Source organism: Lissotriton vulgaris, chromosome 4_1 (assembly GCF_964263255.1).
Source record: "Lissotriton vulgaris chromosome 4_1, aLisVul1.2, whole genome shotgun sequence".
Taxonomy (NCBI): domain Eukaryota; kingdom Metazoa; phylum Chordata; class Amphibia; order Caudata; family Salamandridae; genus Lissotriton; species Lissotriton vulgaris.
This window is the reverse complement of record NC_141691.1, coordinates 1726073673-1726096055: the sequence shown is the minus strand read 5'-3', so window position 1 is coordinate 1726096055 and position 22383 is coordinate 1726073673. Positions and strand designations below refer to the sequence as shown.

The 22383-nt window shown below is 48.7% G+C and overlaps 1 protein-coding gene across 1 annotated transcript in view; it reads left to right on the top strand.

Annotated features, from left to right (window-relative positions):
* Positions 1-22383, top strand: part of INTS8 (integrator complex subunit 8) — a 793677-nt gene that overhangs the window by 658504 nt on the left and 112790 nt on the right. The window contains exon 23 of the mRNA XM_086966019.1: positions 15520-15623. Within this exon, the coding sequence (XP_086822145.1) occupies positions 15520-15623 (104 nt within the window). The remainder of the gene's footprint in view (positions 1-15519; positions 15624-22383) is intronic.

Genomic DNA, 22383 nt, shown 5'->3' with positions numbered 1-22383 from the left:
CCTACCCGACAGCTGCTTCCCCTGCAGGGCGGCCGGCCCATGCGGGAACGGTCAAGCCCCCCCCCCCCCCCAGCTGCCCGATGGGCGCCCAGGCAGCAGAGCCCAGTGCGAGGAGGCCCTGGCCTGGCCTGTCTTTCCTGAAGAAGCCGGTGAACACGGACCCCCGCCTCCACCAGAGTATACCTAGGACGCTCCTCCAGATTTGCCCTGCTCTAACAGGCGAACCAGGTACATTATTGTGGGGAGCGGGTTCTGGGGAGGGTGGCCCGGTGAAACTACACCCTGCGGGGTTGGCACCTACCGTGCCTGAGAACAGAAGTGGGCCGCGACATTTGCACCGAAGCCCGGCGGCAGTGCGGAGGTGGATCTGCGGAGAGACAAGTGTGCTTTAACACATAGGCACCAGCGAGGCCGTGGTCCCGCCTGGACCGGTCCCAATCTCGGCGGCAAGATCTAAGAGCTAACTACCTTGTGGGGAAAGGGAGCGTGAAACAACGCTCTGGGTGCACCCTGACTAATCAGCCACTGACGGCCTGCAGAGACTGCCCCGGACGCCCTGACCTGCCCCGGGACCCCAGCTTGCGGCAACTGGTGCACAATGGGGAAGCCGAGAGGGGCGCTGGGAGATGGCAGCCCCGCCACAAAGACACCAGAGGACATCCCTCAATCCACAACAGACCTGCAACAAATGCAAGACCGGATCCTGCAAGCTATTGCAGCCACAAAAGACACCTTGCATCAGGACATTGTGCAGGTATCAACGGGATTGGGGCTTCTACGGGCTGATCACGCGAAACTGGCGGACAGAGTCAAGGAGGCGGAAGGCGCCATAAAAGACATAGTACCAGCTCACAAATCGATGGAGGGGCGGCTCACGGAGGCGCTAGACCGCATACAAGTGCTAGAAAGACGAGCTGAGGATGCAGAAAACCGCAGCCGGCGGAACAACGTACGCCTAGTAGGCCTTCCGGAGAAAAAAAAGGGTACAGACATTGTGGGATTCCTGGATGATTGGCTAAGGACTGTGGTGGCCCCCGAGGGCCTTTCCCCCTTTTTCATGCTGGAGCGAGCACATCGAGTCCCGTCCAGGCCCCCGAAGCCGGGTCTGCCGCCCCGCCCTGTGGTCATCAAGCTGCTACACTACAAAGACAGGGACTGGCTATTGCAACGGGCCAGAGATGCGGGTCCCTTTCAGGTGGACAACAGCAATGTGACCCTATTCCCGGACTATACCTTCGAAACTCAGAAAATGCGCGCCTCTTTTCTCTCACTCAAAAAGGAGCTACGCACGGAAGGTATACAATATTCCCTGTTGTTCCCAGCTAGGCTCCGAGTTGTAGTGGATGAGAAAGCTCAGTTTTTTGAAACAGCGGCAGAGGCATGGACCTGGTGAGACTCTTACAAAGCAGGAACGGATGGAGCACGATACAGGGCCGAGGAGGAGCGTAAGAGGCAGACAGTGAGAAAGTCGAGGAGGCTCCGGGGGCGGAGACAGGGCTCCAGAAAACCGACGGAATCCCAAACAGGTGAAGAACGGAGAGCAGCACTGCAGGCGGTGAAGGAGGTTTCGGGCACAGCACTGACCCAATCGGGGAGGGAGTCGGGCTTGGAGGCACAGGGCACGGGCTCAGAGACTGAGTTATCGGAACTAGGGAATGCGAGGGGCCCGAGAGTCACACCACAGACGGCAGAGGAAATCATTGGCAACTGAGCCACGAACATACAACTGGGACATGGGGGACTAGCTGCGACAGTCTAGCTAGTATGGCGCGCACGCACACTTGAGCAGGCAGCTGTGAGACTGGACTAACGTGAGTCTAGATGCATATTGAGGGGCGGGGGAACAGGGAAGGCAACTGAACGTAACAGAAGCTAGTACGCACACCCAGAGGCCCATAAGGCCACCGCAGTATAGACTGCGGAGTAAGACGTTTTGAGAGCACGTTGCTCACTTGTTTGGATGGGGGTAACTCTTTTGCAGTTAGGTCCTGTTCTGGGGGGGGGGGGGGAGGCCGGAGAAGTTGGAGTGACTCAGGGCATGATGTGGGTAGAGGGGGGAGGGACTGAGCTGGGAGGGAACGGAGCTCAGAGAGGGGTGGGGGTAGGATTGTTGGGGGTAGGCGGGGCTGGTGTCATACCTAGCGTCTGGTTACTACTGGAAATGGACCTAGTCCGACTACACCGAGATAATGGATAGTGTGGGGTCATTAAAATGTGTGTCCTGGAATGTGCGGGGTCTGAATTCAATGACGAAGAGGCACAAGATACATTCCTACCTTGTCCGCAGAGGGGTTCACATTGCCTTTCTGCAAGAGACCCATTTAACTGAAAAAGAGGGTGTCGCACTGCAAAGGAGATGGAGGGGTCACCTGTTCTACACCACGTATTCAGCGTTTGCCAGGGGGGGTACTAATTTGGATTCGTGCGGGGGTTCCCTTCCAGGTCACTAGGCACACTGTAGACCCGGATGGGAGATTTGTAGCAGTTGAGGGCTTGCTCAGAGGTCGCCATATAGCACTCTGCAGCACTTATGCGCCGAACGTGGAGCAAGCATCATATTTCACTAGGCTTTCCAGGCTGTTAGCTACCTATTTTACTGGACCAGTACTGATGGGGGGGGGACTTCAACTCTATTGAGGACACCACCTTGGATAGATCGCACCCGCCACTGCATGCATCCCCAGTACACAGATTAGCGAAACACAGATCAAACTGGCAGGGGAAGTGGGACCTGACGGGCGTATGGCGAGTGCAACATCCGACAGAGAGGGACTATTCCTGCTACTCCAGCATACACGACCTCCACGTTCGCGTAGATGCTTTCCTGTGCTCCCAGCCGGTATTATCGATGGTTGCCCGGACTGAATATTTAGCACGCACGGTGTCAGATCACAACCCCTTACTCCTCACACTGGCTTGGATAAACGAAGTTCCGCTGATCCCGACGTGGCGGCTTCGACCGGATACGTTGGATGACCCGCCGTTCAGCGCAGCATTAGAAGACAGAATCTCCCAATACTTTGCGGAGAATGAGGGGACTGCCTCCTCCAGGGCTACAGAATGGGATGCTCTCAAGGTAGTGGTGAGGGGGCACTGTATAGGGAAATTTGCGGGTGCACGGCGGACACTAGTGGACGATTTAGACAAGGCTGAACGGAAATTGAGGGATGTAGAGAAAAACTACCCAACCGCCCCTAACTGCAGGAAAGGGTATGTGCGGCGCGAGAGGCGGTGGCAGTAGAGGTGGAGCGCCTACGTAGCTTCGCAAACAAAACGTATTTGACTAAAACTCTCGCTGAGGGGGATAAGACAGGGACACTCCTAGCCTGGCTGGCCAACCCCAGTAGGGGCAGTACCCCGATACTATCCCTGAAAGGAGCGGGTGGCGATGTCTACAACACCCAGCTGGACATATTGAATTGCTTTAGAGCATATTATGAAAGGCTGTATAGAAGGGACCTGGAGAATCGGAGTGAGGCGATAGAGGCCTTGTTAACTGAGGTCCAGCTGCCTCACCTAGAGCAGGAACAAGCTGAAGCCATCGGGGGCCCGATCGACTTAGCAGAAATTAAAGGGGCCATAAAGAGAATGGCGCGCAATAAAACGCCAGGCCAGGACGGACTGCCCATCGAGTTTTACTGGAAATACATAGATTTACTAGCCCCAAGACTTCAAATAATATATAATGAAGCCAAAGAGAAGGGCGAGTTACCCCACTCGATGCGCGAGGCGATCATGATTCCCCTGATAAAACCACGTAGAGATAGCACGGATCCGGCTTCGTACCGACCGTTGTCAATGCTGACGACAGACTATAAAATTTTAAGCACGATCCTAGCCACTAGACTGGTAGCCCATATGCAGGATCTGATCCATAGGGACCAGTCGGGCTTCTTCCCTACCAGAAACACGTCACACAACATTCGTAGGCTGCTTAGGCTACTAGCAGACCCTCCGCCGACCGCAAGAGCCCCGGCGGTGTTGGCGATCGACATAGAGAAGGCTTTCGATAGCCTGTAGTGGGGTTACTTGTACATGGTGATGCATAGTTTTGGCCTAGGCGAAGGTTACGTGCAATGGACAAAGGTGCTCTATGCATCGGCAGGCGCTAGGGTGAGAGTGGGTGCTTTGATATCGGATCGATATGAGGTGAATAGGGGAACTAGACAAGGGTGTGCACTTTCTCCCCTATTATTTGCTCTTGCGATGGAGCCGTTAGCGACACTGGCTAGAAGAGGTGATTCTTACCGCGGGTTGGAGGTTGGAAGGGCCCACCACTATATATCATTGTACGCGGACGACCTCCTGCTATTCTTGGATAACGCCGAAGAGGCAATGGAGGGTGCGGAGGATCTCCTGGCGCGATTCGGGGGTGTCTCTGGCTTAAAAGTGAACTGGGCGAAAACTTGCCTCTTTCCGCTGCGGAAGGCGGAGAGGTGCCCCTTGGCCCGCCCCGAGCTGCGCTGGGAGCCTGACTGTCTACACTATCTTGGGGTATATATCTACCACGAGCCCGCTGACCTGTTAGATGGCAATATAGGCCGCTGTCTCCGAGCGTTGCAAGGCAACATGGCCTTCTGGGCCACCCTCCCTTTGTCCATGACAGGCCGGGTATCCCTGCTCAAAATGATTGCCCTGCCACGATTATTGTACTTTTTTAGGACCCTTCCTATATGGATACCAGGAGACATCTTTAAACGCCTAAAATCCCAAATAGTTTCCTTCCTGTGGGGGACAGGCAGGCGGAGAATAGCATTGGCGACCCTGACCCGCCCGAAGAACGAGGAAGGACTAGCGGTCCCTGAGTTCGAGCTCTATTACCTGGCAGCCCAACTACAGTTTTTCACGCAGGAGGTGGCAAGGGTGTATCGGGGCCCGGAACAAGAGAGGGACATCGGCACCCCCCGCCATGTGCTAGTGTATATAGCCTTACAACAGAGGCTAACACTCAGAGGGCTGTCCCATGAGGAACGGACGCTGAGACTATGTTGGAACCGCATGCAAAAACGAGCCGGTCCTGGGCACCCGTATGCGCCCGAAATCCCAATAGGTATGATAACAGCGCTACCACATGGTGGAGACTGGTCGAACCTCCAAATTTGGGAGGAGGCTGGTCTACAGATGGTGGGAGACCTCTATACCGACGGGGTGCTAACACCGTACCAGACCCTGCAGGAACAATACGACCTCCCAAGAGGAGACTATTTACTACACGCGGCCGTGGTGAGGGCCATACAGGCACACTGGGGGGAGGGACGAATTGAACCCAAAACATCGCCGGCGTGCCAATACACGATGATGGCGGCAGGGACGTTCAAGGCAGTTACGTGCCTTTACTCCAGATTGCACACAGAGAATCTGCAGCCTCTTACGCTCCTCAAAACCCAGTGGGAGGCTGACCTACAGAGAGAAATCCCGGATACAACGTGGTCCCAATTAGTTCAGAGAACCAGGAAGGGCACCAGGAACGCCCGCTTCCAATTGATACATCTTTACATTCTCCATAGGGCCTACCTTAACCCGAATAAAATAGCGCAATACTTTGGCGCAGAGGACGCAGCATGCCCCAGGTGTGCGCTACTAGGTGCGGACTTATTACACATGCTGAGGGGCTGTCCTCATTTGCAAGACTACTGGAGGGAAGTGGACGACACCCTGAACGAGGTAACAGACAGGGAACTACAATATGACGGCGCGGTTGCACTCTTACACTGGTTTCCGCACACACGCAAAAACAAACTATCAAGCAAATTTATAGACATGGGCCTACTTATTGCAAAGAGGGAGCTCACCAGGGGGTGGAAATCGAAGGCAGCACCGACACACCGGAAATGGCTGAACGAATTTCTGAAATGGGCTGCGGCAGAGAGCACAGTTAGATACCAACTGGCCCGACGTAGATCGGATGAGAAAGCTCAGGAAACAGCGCTAGCGTGGGAAATCCTGGTTCAGGCTCTCAGGGATAGTGCAGTGGAGAGTGAAGAGGAGGGGGAAGCTATAGATCCAGGGGCCCCAGGGGAGGCGATTCCAATCCCAGCACTGACCCCGGACACACACACCCAATGATAGACTTCAGACTCCTGAGACTACCAACATAATTAAGTATACTGACACCAGACGCAGGCATAGGACACCGCGGGGGGGAGGGAGCAGCGTCCCAGTTGTAACAGAGGACACAGCAAACATCTGTCGGATGCTGGGGGGGAGAATGATGATAAAAGTTAAAAGCAGAAAGCGGTAGACCACTGGGAATGACTGCGCTAAGCGGTTAGGAGGATGTAATCAATGTGAGAGACGCCACCCGGCCTCCGGGATGCGGGTTATAAGGCTGTGTACGTGATAACCGGAAGGAGCAAAGGAATCTAAGGTCCCGCACGAAATTACTTGGAAATTTATTGTATTACTTGCATTAAACTCTGCAATAAAAATTGTTTTACAAAAAAAAATGGGCACCCAGTGTGAGGCAGGATACGCCATCACCTGCACACCTGGAGGTCAACAACATCTGATGTCTGAGTTCTCCAGATTGTCCAAATGAGCTACTTATTCCCCTTCGTGACTGCTCTTCCGCCCATGCCACCCACTTGCGACAGGCTATCGGAAGACCATATCTCCTTACTCCATCAGAAAGTGGTCTCTCTCTTGGCCAAGGTAGCTTTTCCCACTACGTTCTGATGCCCAAGAAGGGCGGAGGACTTTGTCCTATCCTAGACCTGCGCCGTCTCAATTTTTTCTTGAAAAAAATTCTCATGCTGGCTCAAGTCCTGTCTCCCTTGGACCCTGAAGACTGGATGGCAGTGCTGGACTTGCAGGATGCCTACATCCATATCCCCGTCCTGCCCGCCCATAGGTGTCGCCTGCGGTTCAAGTTAGGCCACAAGCACTTTCAGTTCACTGTGCTACCCTTTGGCCGTACCAGCGCTCCTCAGGTTTTCACTAAGGTGATGGCGGGGTTGCAGCTCATCTGCAGAGATCAGGGGTGCTAGTCATCTCCTATCTTGATGACTGGTTGTTGAAGGCAGGCTCGCCCCAGGCAGTCGTCTCTCTCCTCCAGACTATGGCGAACTTCCTGCACTCACTGGGGTTCACTGTCTAACATGGCAGAGTAACGTCTGACCCCTACTCATATGCCTCTTTCATCAGAGCTATTCTGGACACAGTGCAGTTTTGGACTTAACCTCCCGAACGGCGAGTCTAGGATATTCAGGCTAGATTTCGGTGAGACTGACTCTGAGGCTGCTAGGCCTGTATTGTGACACATGCTTGATGGCATATGCTGGTTCTGCAATGGGACCTGAAGTTCCAGTGGTCCAGATCTCAAAGGGCACTGCAAAAGATCTCCAGTGGTGGTTAACTAACCACGATTGGATGAGATGCACACCGCCTCTCTCTTCTCTATCCAGATCTGACAATAGTGACAGATGTGCCACTCTTGGGCTGAGGCAGCCATCTCGGAGAGGTGGAGATTAGAAGCCTCTTGTCTCTGGCGGAATCAGGACTCCACATCAACCTGCTGAAGCTCCAGTGATCAGACTGGCATTGAAAGCCTTTCTACCCTGCATCAAGTGAAGGCTACTGCAGGTGTTCAAAGACAATACCACAGCCATGTGGTGATGCAACAAATAGGGAGAGTGGGGTCGTGGACTCTTTGTCAAGAGGCCCTGCGTCTCTGGATATGGCTGGAACATTGGGCATTTCCCTGGTGGTTCAACCCCTGGCAGAGTCTCTGAACCCCAGAGCGGACAAGCTCAGCCAAAGATGTCTAGCAGATCACAAATGACATCTTCATCTGGAAGTGGTGCAAGGTTTCTTTTCAGCAGTGGGGAGACCCTTGGTTAGATGTGTTCGCCACCACCGAGACTGTGCAGTGTCAGCTGTTCTGCGCACTGGAGTTTCCAAGGCGACTGTCGCTCGGAAACTCTGTTTGTCTCAGGTGGAGCTCCAGCCTACTGTACACCTTTCTGTCTATACCACTCCTGCCCAGAGGTCCCAAGACGATCAGGAACGACCTGGCCCAAGTCATTCTTGTGGCTCCCGATTGGGCATGGAGACACTGGTATTCCTAGCTGCTGAGCATTGCCATCAGTCCTCCGATCAGGCTTCCTCTTCATGAAGATCTTCTGCTGCAGCAACAGGACAGAGTCTTGCACCAGAAACTGTGCACTACACCTCCATACATGGAGATCTTGCAAGAACAGTTGACAGCCTTCGACCTTCCTCCAGAAGTCTGTGATGTCATTCTGACAGCCAGGCGGCCCCCCACTAGACTGTATATGCCTACCTTTCAGAAAAGTTTGTATCATGGTGTTCCTCTCTTAATGTTAACACCCTGTCTGCACCTGCATCACAAGTTCTCTTGTTTGCACTGTCTTTGCCCAGGAGGGCTTTGCTTAGGGCACAGTTATGGGTTACCATACTGCAATTTCTGCATTTTTGCGGTTGCCAGACCAACCTTCTCTCTTTAAGTCACCAGTTGTGTCTAGGATCCAGGAAGGGTTACAATACGTTTCCACCTAAAGACTTATTAAGCCTCAGTGGGACCTCTGCCTGGTCCTTACTTTTATTGATGTGCGCCCCATTTGGGCGTTTGATGTGGAGGGTGAGGAGGAGCCTTGCACTTCCGGGCTCAGGGAGCACAGGTCAGCGCTCTAGCGACGCTGTCAGTGGAAGACTACTTAAAGGTCAGCTCTGTTAGTGCGCGCTGTGGAGAAGAGTGTTGCCGGTAGCAGAGGCGAGCTCTACCCACTTAGCGCTACAATTTTCTGTCAGTTACACTGATCGCGCTGTTATTATAGCGTTCCTGTTTTAATGTAGCGATTAAGGCTATTTTATAAACGTTCAGTGTTTTTCCTGATTGTACCTGTATCACTGCACCTCACTTTCAGGCTGTTTGTTTCCGCCCACTCCCGCCCCGGTCCGCCGCGTCCAATCATGGGCGTTTGATGCGGAGGGTGAGGAGGAGCCTTGCACTTCCGGGCTCAGGGAGCACAGGTCAGCGCTCTAGCGACGCTGTCGGTGGAAGACTACTTAAAGGTCAGCTCTGTTAGTACGCGCTGTGGAGAAGAGTGTTGCCGGTGGCAGAGGCGAGCTCTACCCACTTAGCGCTAAAATTTTCTGTCAGTTACACTGCTCGCGCTGTTATTATAGCGTTCCTGTTTTAATGTAGCGATTAAGGCTATTTTAAAAACGTTCAGTGTTTTTCCTGATTGTACCTGTATCACTGCACCTCACTTTCAAGCTGTTTGTTTCCACCCACTCCCGCCCGGTCCGCCGCGTCCAATCATGGGCGTTTGATGCGGAGGGTGAGGAGGAGCCTTGCACTTCCGGGCTCAGGGAGCACAGGTCAGCGATCTAGCGACCCCCTCCCTACACTATAAATGTAGCCGAAGTCGAGCCAAAGTCAAGCCCGTCTGCGCCCGTCCGCGGCCAGACGGGGCGCGGGGCCATAAACCCTGGCTCTCTCACACCAACCATCATAAGGTATGGCAGACAGGAACTGCTGGACATCCAGCCTAACACTCCCTCATGCTGCAAACACTCTATGAATGCTCTATCGCTAAAAACTTGTACCATATGCACATTTGTCCCGGACAATCATGCTACTACTACCAGTACAATCAACACAATCAAAGCAGCCCTGCTTAACTGCAGATCTCTTCGAAAACACCGTATAGAAAATTTTCATTTACTCGAAGATGATGACATCAACATCCTGTTTCTCACGGAAACGTGGCTGGACGAATACTCAGACCCCGATATCATTCAGGCCCTACCTCCCGGATACTCCCTCTCCAGACTGGATAGGAATGATGGCAGAGGTGGTGGCATTGCCATTGCTAATTAAGCCCCTCTAGAATGCACCCTCTCTCCTATCTCGGTTGACCATAGTGAAGCTGGCTCTTTCACCATCAATACTGGACCCAACCACTCTATCTCAGGTATCCTTGTGTACCGTCCCCCTGGAAGGCTCTATGATTTTACTCCCTCTCTCATGGAAGCCTTGACCCATCTAGCACTTAGAAAAACTCGAGTATTAGTGCTAGGAGACTTAAATGTCCATTTTGACGATCCCCTCGATAAGGAGGCGACAGACATTAAGTCTGAGTTACTCTCCCTAGAACTAGAATTAAAAAATAACGATCCGTCACACCAAATAGGACATTTATTGGACCCAGTTTTTGGGAACTGGAAGGGAGTTCAGACCCTACCTCCCCAGCCAATACCATGGTCTGATCATTTCATTATCCCCATACAATTCCAACTAGATAGGACTGAGCATCACAAACAAAGCTCTCAGCGATATAAACGCAGGAAATGGAAAAATTTCTCGGCAGACTCGTTCACAAAAATTGTTCAGGATGCAGGGCCTCCTAGAGGAGCCGATTGTGAGACAGCATACAAACACCTTCAAAACTGCATCACAAAGGCTCTCGACATCACAGCTCCGATTCGCACAGTAACCAACGCCATGAGAACTAAAAAAACGGCCCCCTGGTTCAGTCAGGAGCTCCAGATCCTCAAAACTGCTTGTAAAAAGCTCGAAAGAGAATGGCGTCACAAATTTTGCCCTGAAATCAAAGCCCAGTATAAAGCAGCGCAAAAAGAGTATAATAAAAAGATACGCTTGTCCAAGGCATCTCACTATAACAACCGGATCCTGGAAGCTGAAAACTCCTCCAAGGAGCTCTTTCAGATTTACAAGGAAATCTCAATAATCGACTCCAACTCCACCTCCCAGAATGACTCAGTGGAAACCTGCAATAAAATTGCTACGTATTTCTCAGGTAAAATTACAAACATATATGCCAACTTCTCTAGCAATATAAAACCTGGCATTGAATTCACAGAGAATGAAGACCACATACGTACACAATCCTGTCTATGTGTATTCTCTGTTCCTCCCGCTGAAACACTGGCAAAAATGTGCAAAAGCATCAAATCCGGCTCTCCACGAGATCCTGCGCCACCCAAAATCGTGGCTGCGACTATCTCGGTCTTAGAGCCCCATTTTAGACACATGCTTCAAGTATCTTTCTTCACTGCCTGTTTACCCACTGAATGGAAACAAGCCATAGTGCTCCCCATAAAAAAAAAGCCTAATATGAGTCAGGACATACTGGAGAACTTACGCCCAATCTCCCTGCTACCCTATCTAGCAAAACTAGCAGAGAAAGTAGCCAATGTCCAACTTATGGCCCATCTCGAAGCCCAGAATGCTTTCCATATATCGCAGTCGGGCTTCAGATCGAGCTTCTCTACTGAGACAGCTCTCCTGAGAGCGACTGAAACTCTGCGGGAAGGAGCTGATGAGGGCAAGACCATGGCTCTCATCATGCTGGACCTCAGTGCCGCGTTTGACACTGTAGCACATTCCATCTTGCTACAGTGTCTAAACAGAGCGGGGGTCACCAAAGAGGCGCTGGGATGGCTGAAGGCCTTTCTTACCAACAGGAGTTTTCAGGTCCAAAGAGAGACTTTTCTCTCGGACAGCATGACGCTAGAACAGGGGGTACCTCAGGGCTCTGCCCTGAGTCCCACCCTGTTTAACTTGTACATGGCACCGTTGGCTGAGGTGGTACAATCGTTCGGCGTAGAGCTTGTCTCCTACGCCGACGATACTCAACTTCTAATCTCCCTGTCCCAAGCTCCCTCCTCCGAGGCCGACAATTTCAAATCCTGCATGTGCAAGCTTGCTGCTTGGATGACTGAACACTGCCTCAAATTAAATGGCACAAAAACGGAGGTACTTATAATAGGAGGAAAAGACACAAAATGGACGAAAGATTGGTGGCCTACCTGTCTGGGACCCTTACCTACTCCCAACCAGGAAGCTAAGAACTTGGGTGTCTGGATAGACAACAAGCTCTCCTTTGACAGCCATGTCAAAAAAACAGTAGGCAAGTGCTTTGGAGTCATGAAAACCCTCAATCGTACCCTGGACTTGCTCCCGCTGAACTCCAGGCGTACCATGACTCAGGCACTTATCACCTCCCGAATAGATTATGGTAACGTGCTGCTGCTGGGCACGTCCGAAAAAAACATCAGAAGATTACAAGTCTTGCAAAACTCAGCAGCACGCTTAGTGCTAAGACTTCCCCGCAGAGCTCCTTCCAGACCTTCCCTGGCCACCCTCCACTGGCTGCCTATTAGCAAGAGGATACTATATAAAGTACTCCTCTGGTGCCACAGGATTATTCACCAAAAAGCCCCCTCCTACCTGTCCGATCTGGCTTTATTGTATGAGCCCAACAGATCCCTCAGATCTAAGGGAATGGGCTTGCTTAAAACAACGCTCCCTAAAAGAGCTAGAATGGGAGGTAGGTCCTTCCGCACTCTTGCAGCCAAGAAGTGGAATACCCTCCCCACGAACATCAGACAAGAAATAAACGAGGCATCTTTCAGAAAATTGCTGAAAACCTATCTATTCACTCTATAGTTGTCTGTATCTCTGTCTCCCCTCCTAAAACTCTCTCTCCACAGCGCGGGGACACGCCGGGAGGCGTCACCAGGCGCTTTACAAACCCCTTTAATAATAATAATAATAATAATAATAATAATTTGAACCTCTACTGAATTGTCCTCTTAGGCTGTTGACCATAGAAACTACCTTTTTAGTGTCTATAACATTGGCCAAGAAACTCCAAGCACTCTAAGCGCACATTACTTTCACCCACACAAACTGGTCCTCTGGACATGTGGCTCTTTTCTATCAAAGGTTGTCACTCCTTTTCATGTAGGGCAGATCATCACCCTGCCTACCTTCTTAGCTCCTCCTCATCCCTCCAAAGAAGAGGAGAGACTACAAAGCCGGGACCCTAAAAGACTGTTGTTGTTCTACCTTGACCGCACAAGAGTTCCGGCTGGACGATCAAATCTTTGTGGGTTATGTGATAGCAAAAAAGAGAAAAACTGTACAGAAAAGATCTGCTATGCATTGGCCAAGAAACAGCCCACTGAGGGCTTGTATGCTCACTCTACGAGAGCCAAGGCTGTGAGCAGTGCATTAGCATGCTCCATTCTTGTCCTGGATATCCATGAGGCAGAAATGTGGGCATCTTGCTCACAATCACAAGACATTACTGCCTGGACTATCTGAAAGAAACAGTTAGTTATAGATTCCTTACCTTAGAATAGCCCCCAAGCGTCAGACTGGATCAGGAAAGTTTTTTGTCAGCAGTACCCCTGCACATCTGTAGGTGGCATCGGTCGACTCCGCGTCTGTCGTTGGCATCGTGGACGATGCCACGGAGGTTACTTAGACGCCGCCCTCTGCTGACGTCAGTTCTGTACAAAAAAAAAATTCAGCGTCCGCAAGCGCAGATCCGAAGAGAGCAGTACCCCCAGTCATTTTTTGACTGACGTTTTGCGACTTTTTGTCGACTTATTTTAGTAGTCTTACATCGACTCCTGGTGCACGAGGGATGCCCAGCTTGAAGGCCTGCGGTTCCTGTAACCGACTGATGTCGGTAACAGATCCACACTGCGTGTGCCTATACTGCCTGGAGCACGACCACGACCCTAAGTCGTTCTCCAACTGCCGGACCATGGCCCCAAAGTCTTTGCGGAAGGGGTCCCGAAAGTTCCTCAAGGCCCGGCAGTCAGCTCCACGTCGTTTGAAGTCCCGGTCGCGTGGAAGGTCACGGGACCGATCGCGGAGCCATCATCACTCCTCCTCGTAGCCTTCCCACTTAGGTTCAGGTAAGTCGAAGCACAAAAAGAAGTCGAAGAAGCATCGCCCCTCTTGGCATTCCCCTCATCCGTCGGCCGACGTGACGAAGGGTATGGGGGATGCCACTCCCGGGGCTCTGCGTTCATAGCCTTCAGGGTCGACTCCGGCCTTCCCTCCCTTCCCGGGATTGGGAGCGACCCCTGCCCAGCTTCGTCAATTTTACAAAACGATGCACACCATCTTTGGGCAGCCCGACTCCGTGGTGCGCCTTTGGGACCTGCGGACTCGGCTGGGGGGACCTTAGGCCTTCGACACCGGTGGCTCCGGCCTCCGCTCCGCAAGGCCCCCTTGGATCCAGGCCTGGATCCATATCGGTGCTGGTCGACCTCGTGACACCTCCACTGGCGCTGATTCCACCAGCACCACATCAGCAGCCGGCACCGGCTGGACCTCCAGCCGACGTCGACCCCGGCTTCCACCCTTATGTGGATACAGATCCAGACCGGCGTCAGCCGTTCCCGGATCCGAGATGAAGCACCTCTGTCAGGAGGTTAGTGGTTAGTCCTGACCTGCCACCATGGGAAGCTCAAGGTGGAGAGCCTCGGCCGCCGTACGCAACACCACTGCATATGACGCTCCCTCTTCCGTAATCCCTGTAGGAGGAGTCAACATGCCTAGGTCTGGGGAGGTATTCAGACCACTGGCTTCCCCAAGTTCCTCTCTCCAGTCCGGCTCATACTCTAGCTGGGCAGTTAAAGGGTCCTCAGACCCCTCCCAGTCTTCCTCAACCTCCTCTGGTTGCCAAACTGGCTGAACATGGCCAGGTTTGAATGCAGGCACAAAAGTACAGAGTACCTGCACTTCTATTTTTCCATTTAAATCACTGCGTATATTGCTTTCGTAGTTGAAGCACCAATCTAGCACTCAGATTGGCCGCACCTTGTCTGCTCTACTGTTGTGTTAGTTGCTATATATTGGTTTCTCCAGTGTGTTTATAGAGAGAAAAAATAACGTTGTTGAATCCTATACAGTACATGTGTCTATAGGTGCATGTTCTTGGGGAGACTGTTCTGTTGTGCGGCATCATTAGCTAATTGTATATCTACGGCCAGTGCTACAATACAACAATGGAATACCACCACTTAAAAATGCATGTACCACAAAGCTTTTCTTAAGCATGTGTATGTTCTATCACTAATAATGGACTTTATTTTTAAATAATATAGTCGCTGTGTAACTGATGTAGCTCGTGATGGGCGTGGCGTCAATTTATGTTGGATTTAATATAGCATTATAGCCAGCTGCTAAGGGCGATAGTGACTAGTAAAGGCGGAACAAGCTAATAAAAAAGGGAATATTCTTGTTTGTTGCTTACTATGTGCTTTCCGTCGTGGTTTTCTCTCCTTTTGAGGCTCTTTTATAATGCCACAGCCTTGAAACCACGATAGTGCCTGGAACCTTTGGCTGTTGTGAGATTAGGGTGAAAATAATTAACTGAAGAATCGATGAGAAAATACATTTATTCAATACATTGAAACTTACGAACTACGCTCTGCCTTCTTGCAAATAACCTAACAGTTGTTAGCATTGAATGCTTCTAATCCTGTATTTTTTATAAATAAACACTGATGCCAGTAGTCACCTGCCAGTGCACACAGACGCAACTGCTGTGAAGAGCATCTATGCTTCTGGTTCACAAAACCAAAATGTTTATCTTCCATTGTCATTCCTTTTTTGTCTCTGATGGAGTTTTCGCCTACCCAAATGTAAATCAAGTGTGGCTGCCTCCTGTTTTAAGAAGGGTAATGTGTAACATTGTGTTTTTTTGTTTTTCTTTGTTTTCTCAACAGCCACAAATCAATATTCAGCTGCTCTGCATTACTATCTTCAGGCTGGAGCAGTGTGCTCAGATTTCTTCAACAAATCAGTGCCACCTGATGTTTACACTGACCAGGTGAGTTACAGCATTACAAGACGTTTCCCCTGTTTCAGCCAACCATGCAATTGGTTGTCTAACAGCATGTGATTAGCATTTGAGCTGTTAACAGGGACACCTGGTGACTAGAGCCTGTATTAAACATACTGCTGTGTGGCAGAGTAAGTAACCATGTCACGATTTGCATAATACTGCAGCGAACAGCAGATAATTTGTACAACTGACATTAACACATGATCACAGGATAACAGACTGTATAGGACTAGTAAGATTTACTGTTATAGGATTTTATATTTTAGTACAGATGCAGTACCAAGAATCTAAGACAGTCAAAAATATAATCCTATCCAAACGATCTTTGACAATTACAGTATTTCGTTCTGCAATGAGGCCTTGCAAATTGCACCCATTATTCTCATTTCCTACTCCCCCTCACGTTAAGTTCTGAAATCAGGCAAAGGTTTAGAAATTCCAGTTCAATTGTATATGTGCTGTAACTTACTGGCAGTCTTCCCATTTTGCAACAAAGATATGAAAACCTGAATCGGGGTTAGTGGGCAAAAGCGGAATGGTGATCAGACAGCATCCCTGCTTGACAGGCAGCAAAGGGATCAAATGCTGCTCTAAAGAAGTGACTCTTATGTTAGCAGTTGGTGGTGCTGCCTCCATCATAGCCTTTAAGTATGAACAGCACAGTACTTTGAATCCTGAATCATGTTTGTTGTTTCCGACTTTGCAATAACTCAAGAAATCAGTATCTCCAGAATAAAATACTGGTACCTGAGGGTTGGGGCTACATAATGAGCAGAATTGCCGCTGTCCTTTGTGCTCCTTACACCGCTCCCATACTATATGCCTCTAAGCTGTTTACGGAGCAAATGTGTCTACCCACTGACACCACTGAAGCAGGAAGCTGATAGAAAGACACCCAAGAGCATAGAAATGTGTGGAGAGTGGCAGTCACACAGGATTGAAAGAGAGCACAGAAAATATAGTGTTAGAGTAGAGAAGGCCATGGTGCGGGATTCCAATGTAAAGGCTGCCCTTTCTTTATTTTCATGTTGCGGGTATTAATATTTGGGGCAGTCCTTCCTTCATTTCGATTAACCAGGAGAAGCAGCCATCTTAAGGAGTACCCTCAGTCAACTTCACTCAGCATCCAGGAAGATCTCACGGTACTCTTCTGGTGGCCCATTTATATTCTAGAAGCTGCAGACTCTGCCCATCTCCCATTATCAGGTGGACATCCTTATGATAGGGCTTTCTTTCCTACATAATTTCTTTACCGACCTATTTTTTTTTGTTTGACTGACCTTACTTTGACACCTCACTTTCGATCCCCCTGGATCACATCCATGCTACATTGGCAATTTTTGACAACTTTTGGAGTCTATTCAATCTTTGCACAGGTAATTTTGAGACTCTTGAGTTTTACTCTAATCCCATTCACCATGTCCCCCCCTCCATTTTTTGCTGCCATTTTGGCTGGTGTCTCGTGTATTTTGAATCTATAGGTGTAGTTGAATTGAGTCCATTGGTACCTTCAGTAATGTTCCAATAGTGTCCAGTGAGTATCCACTCATAGTATATATTTTAATCCCACACTATGAGCTTCTCTACTCTAACACTATATTTTCTGCCCTCTCTACCAGTCCTCTATTTTTCTCAGGCTTGTGTATTCTTAGAGCCTGATGATGATCCTTCTATATGGAAAGGATTGAAACGTAGTTGACTAGTTCTGTGGACCCAATTTGAATGTAAATAGGAATAAAATAGGTCATGTTGATCTTACTTGATACACACTATTAATCATGTATTGTCACATGTGTGATATCACTTTTATGAGAGCACCGAGCACATTTCTCACCATACACTCACTACGCCGTCACATAGTTTTTAATGGTTTTAAAATACAATTTAATAAATTGATCATTTGATATATCTGTTCATTAATTGTGATATCTATGGTCTTGGGAGCACTGTTCTTTACGCATAAGCTCACCCTAGGTCCCAGACAACTCTTGGGGTCCATCGTGACCTATACCATAGTATAGGAAGTAGTCTGCCAGTTCCAGCACCACCCCCCCAACACTTCCTGGATCTTGTTCTGTCCCATGCATCTATTCTTTCTGGTATGTAATACCAGTATGATGCTATCTTTAGAATTGTTTCTTAAATGGTTGCGCTAGTGAAGGATATTTTTGCCCTGAAGTGTATGGAAGGCCATTCCTGTGTTATTAGCGTTTGTCCCAGCTCTGGCGCCTGTCTTTTTTGCCCTGTGGATTTATCTATGGTGTGTTAACTTTGTATAAACATATATTTCAGAAAGTATATATTTATCTCCAGATTTGGTTATTAACCATTTCTCAAATGTATGTTTTGGTTATCTCGCTGCTTGCAACAGGTTTTTTTTTTTGTTATAGAGTTGAATTTGCAGAATTTGCATATATCTATTACGTTCTTTATCCAGAACACCACAATCTGCTTTAATTTGCTAAAGCTATTTGATATCGACATGGTCATAAAAGTCCCCTATCCACTGACACTCAAGTCCTTGATATGTCAAAACTTCTAGACCCTCCACCACTGGGGCGAATTCGGGTTACTAATAAAAGGAGTAGGAGAGCGAAGTGTAGAGAGACCGGTCCCTATTATCGCCTTTTTCAATGCTGTTTAAATCGCCTCCGTGATTGCTGATGCTCATTGTCCCCAGGGTCTGTGCTTTCTAAATTGCCATGGTAGCTTCCAAATGTGGGGTCCAGCTACTGCTTGGCCCAAAAAAAACAGTGACTTTCACTCACCTTACGGTACCATTTAACCAGATATCCGAGTTGCGCTGCATAGCAATAGTCAACAATGTTTGGAATGCCTAGGTCACCCTCCTTATAGTCCTGTATATTTGTTTTTTTTTTTGTTACACATAGACATTTTCCTGCCCAGACATCTTTTTAATCATCCTCTGGATCGCTAGTAGTTTTCCCCTAGGAGGTCGCTGCGGCAGTGCATGAACCAAATAGGGGACGGTTGGTAGTATGGTCAATTTAACAGCCACCAGTCGACCCAGCCATGAGAAGCCCCCAGTTCTTCTGCAGTTGTTTTATTAGTGTAGTGTAGGTACCCCGGCATATCTTAGCTAGCATCTGAGCTATGGTTACACCTAGTTACTGTATAGAATCCTGCTCTCATTGTATTGGAAATTGTTTCTGTAAGTGGGCAATGTGTGTGTGGCTTACTGTTAAAATATGTTATTTCTTCCAGCTTTTTTTTAAAGAAGGAAACCAATAGTAGTCAGTTATAGGAAATAGTACAAGGTCCAGACAGTCAGGGATTGGGTTAAACAACAGTTTTCTTTATTGCAGATATAGAAGATTATGTATTCTTCGGTACATTTGAATTTCACAAATTCTTTCTTCGGAAATGGACAACAGCTTTCGTTACACAGTGACTTTTAAGGCTGCGAGATATTTACAACGAAGTGCAGGTTAAAGCAAGTCTTAAGACAAGGGAAAAAGAAAAAATATAAGAAAAAAAGGACGAAGAACAGAGACAGACCTAACAACAGAAGAATTCTTTACATAGGATGAATAGACCATTAATTAGGTCTACACGCAATTTCCTACTCGTACACTTGCTCTTACTCTGTAAGTTGGGATACTTTTACATTCTTTGATATGTGATCTCCACTTGGGATACTTGCATTGGTACTACAGGCTGGGATAACTCTCATTCTGGTCAATGATGTGACTTATTTTTCACCCTATGACTCCTCTACTCACTTACCTTATAACATCCTATTTCTTATCACAGGTGCAGGGTCGTTCCTTAACTGTGTAGACCTAATTATGGATCAATTTACCCTACTTAAAGAGTTCTTCCATTTTCAAGCGTGTCTCTGTACTTCGTCATTTTTTCCTTGTCTTAAAACTTGATTAAACCTGTACTTAATTGTAAATATCGCACAGCCTTGAAAAAGTCACTGTTTGACGAAACACGTGTCGGCTATTGTCCATTTCCAAAGAAAGAATTTGTGAATTTTGAATGTACAGAAGAATACATAATCTTCCATATCTGCAATAAAGAAAACTGTTGTTCAACACACAATAGTACAAGGATATATTGGGAAATATCCTAATACTGACTGAGTGCTATGGTTTCCTTCTTTAAAAAATGTGTACATCACAGGCCCTGCCCCTTTATGACTCCGCCAGCCACATTCACCGCCCTTGACGTAGACAGCACACAGAAAGAGGTCCTGGCAGCCATTCAACGTTTACAACCTGGTAAGGCTCCTTGTTCAGACGGCTATATTGCTGAATTTTTAAAAGCCTTTAGTACACAGCTAGCCCCCGTATTAGCGTGACTTTTCATCACGTTTGGTGGGTGCGAATGGGGTACCGCCAGAGTCAGTGTGCCTAGCAACCTTCACTGTGATCCCCAAAGCAGACAAGGACCCCAAATACTGTGCGTCCTACCGACCAATAACTCTTTTGAATGTAGATGCAAAAATGTTCACAAGCATTCTGGCCCACAGATGGCCCCCTGCGTTCAAGGATTAGTTGACCTTGACCAAGGCGGGTTTGTTTTGGAGCGAGGATATAGTGACAACAGGAAACTGTTGTGCCACTTCCATTCTTGATTTATCTATTCCTGAGCTGGTGAGGGTTTGCATATCTCCCAGTTCCCATTTAGGTGGGTGTACCAGGGCCTATCATATTTGGGTCTACAGATCCTCTCTACGCCTGCAGCCACGGCTGCCCACAACGGTAGAGACCTCTTAGCGAACACGAGATCCGACCTTATAAAATGGAAAAGCCACAGCCTTTCTTTGTTCGGACGAGTAGCAGCAGCCAAGAAGACGCTTTTGCCCACAATCCTTTATGTAATGCAAACCCTCCCCTGCAACCCCCCAGGAATGTTAGATAAGCTACAATCCCTTATCTGGGACTTTATTTGGGAGGGCAAGCGTGCAATGAAGGCCTGGGCCCCCACCTATCTTCCACTGTTGGCTGAAGGATTAGGAGTCCCGAACCTACGATGCTATTATCAAGCTGTACAGTTACGATATATGGTGGAATAGTCCTGACCCTACACTGAAAAACATGGGTGTTTAATTGACCAGGCTGTCACTGGTATTCACATTTGGTAGGTGCCCTGGCTCCTGAAGGCTCATAGACCAGCAGGAGTCTGTCTTCCAGTGGTGCGAGCCACAGTTGCATTTGGGGACAGTTGAAACACAGCCTCTCTACTCCCTAATCCCCCCAAACACCGTTGATAGGTAATCTGGACTTCCTGCCAGCTGCAAAGGGGACAGCGTTCGCGACCTTGCAGTAGGCTAACTGCAGGTGAATAGGTGATCTGTTTGATGTAGCTGGCCTTATGGATTTTCCAACGATTCAGTCAGCTTATTGACTCCCTGAAACAGCAAGCTGGCAATACATAGCAGTTGCTCACTGGGTGATGCAGCCCTGGCTCCGTCCACATGCCAGCTGGGTGCTCAAGCCCTTTCAAAAGTGGATTCTTACATGCTCATTCAATAAGAAAATTCTGCCTGATATATATATGCCTTTCTTCTTACCCTTCAGACTCCTCTGAAATCCACCAAACAAACCAGATGTGTGGGGAAGTGCAGGCGTCCCTTTACAGACAGGGAGTGGAGCAATATTTTACACCGTGCTCTGACTTCCGCCCTCAGCATCATTAGCAAGGAGATGTTTCTGAAGATTGCCCACTACTGGTATCTCACCCAAGCCAGGAGCGCCATATGGGACCAGAACAAGAATGGAAACTGTTGGCGTCAATGTGGCCGTTGGTGCACCCTCACTCATTTGCTATGGCAATGCCCCAAACTGGAATCTTTCTGGGAAGGAGGGGTTCTGGAAGCGGTGAACACTATTTTCACTACTGATATCCTTAGATTTCCTAGCTATGTGCTTCTGGGTCTCCCTAAACGCTCACATGCCCATTGAAATCATGGTAAAGCGATTGCCCCGGCACAGTGAGAAGCTAAACAAGTTCTCCTTTCCAAATGAGACCCATTTAGACTGGCTGCATAAACTATGGGAAATATTGGGAATGGAAAAGTTAACAACGGTCGCTACACACTGCCTCCCTCTATTTGACAGAACATGGCAATCTTTTATTCAATAACTCCCTGAGGAATACTGCAAACTGTCCAGCCTGCGCATTTCAGATACTTGGATTAACTTCGTCAGGTGACCCCGCTTCACACTGAGCCCTTGTGACGGCCTTCTCACGCACTATTGCCAGTGCAGGTTCTGGCTGGTATTGTTCCCCTATTCGACACTCTGTACTCTTCCTGTCTCCTCTTCTATCTTTGTTAACTTTGAACCTCCCCTCCTATATTACATACACGCCTTTCAGTGAAATGAATCGCCAGTGGATGTAGGTGGGTTGTTACTGTATCTCCTACTTTTCAATTGAAAATAATAAAACTGATCTAAAACCTACAAAATGGGTACATACTGGATCTGTTGATCAACTGTGAAGTCACACCTTTGGTAGTAGGGTGTGGATAGCCAAAAATCACCTACCCAAATACAATTTATATTGTTGCTGTCCTATACCCACAGTAATTACATACCTCTAACGAGGTGCGATAAATAAACAACTACTACCTCTTGTCTCTATTGTTATTTTAAAGTCAGCGGCCTGCACAAAGTGTTGAAGGGCTGAAGTTACTGGAAGCAGATAGTGAAAAGGATCTGTCAGCATGATTTTGCGTGTTCCGCAGATAAGCTACGTTTGTGTTCCGTGCTGG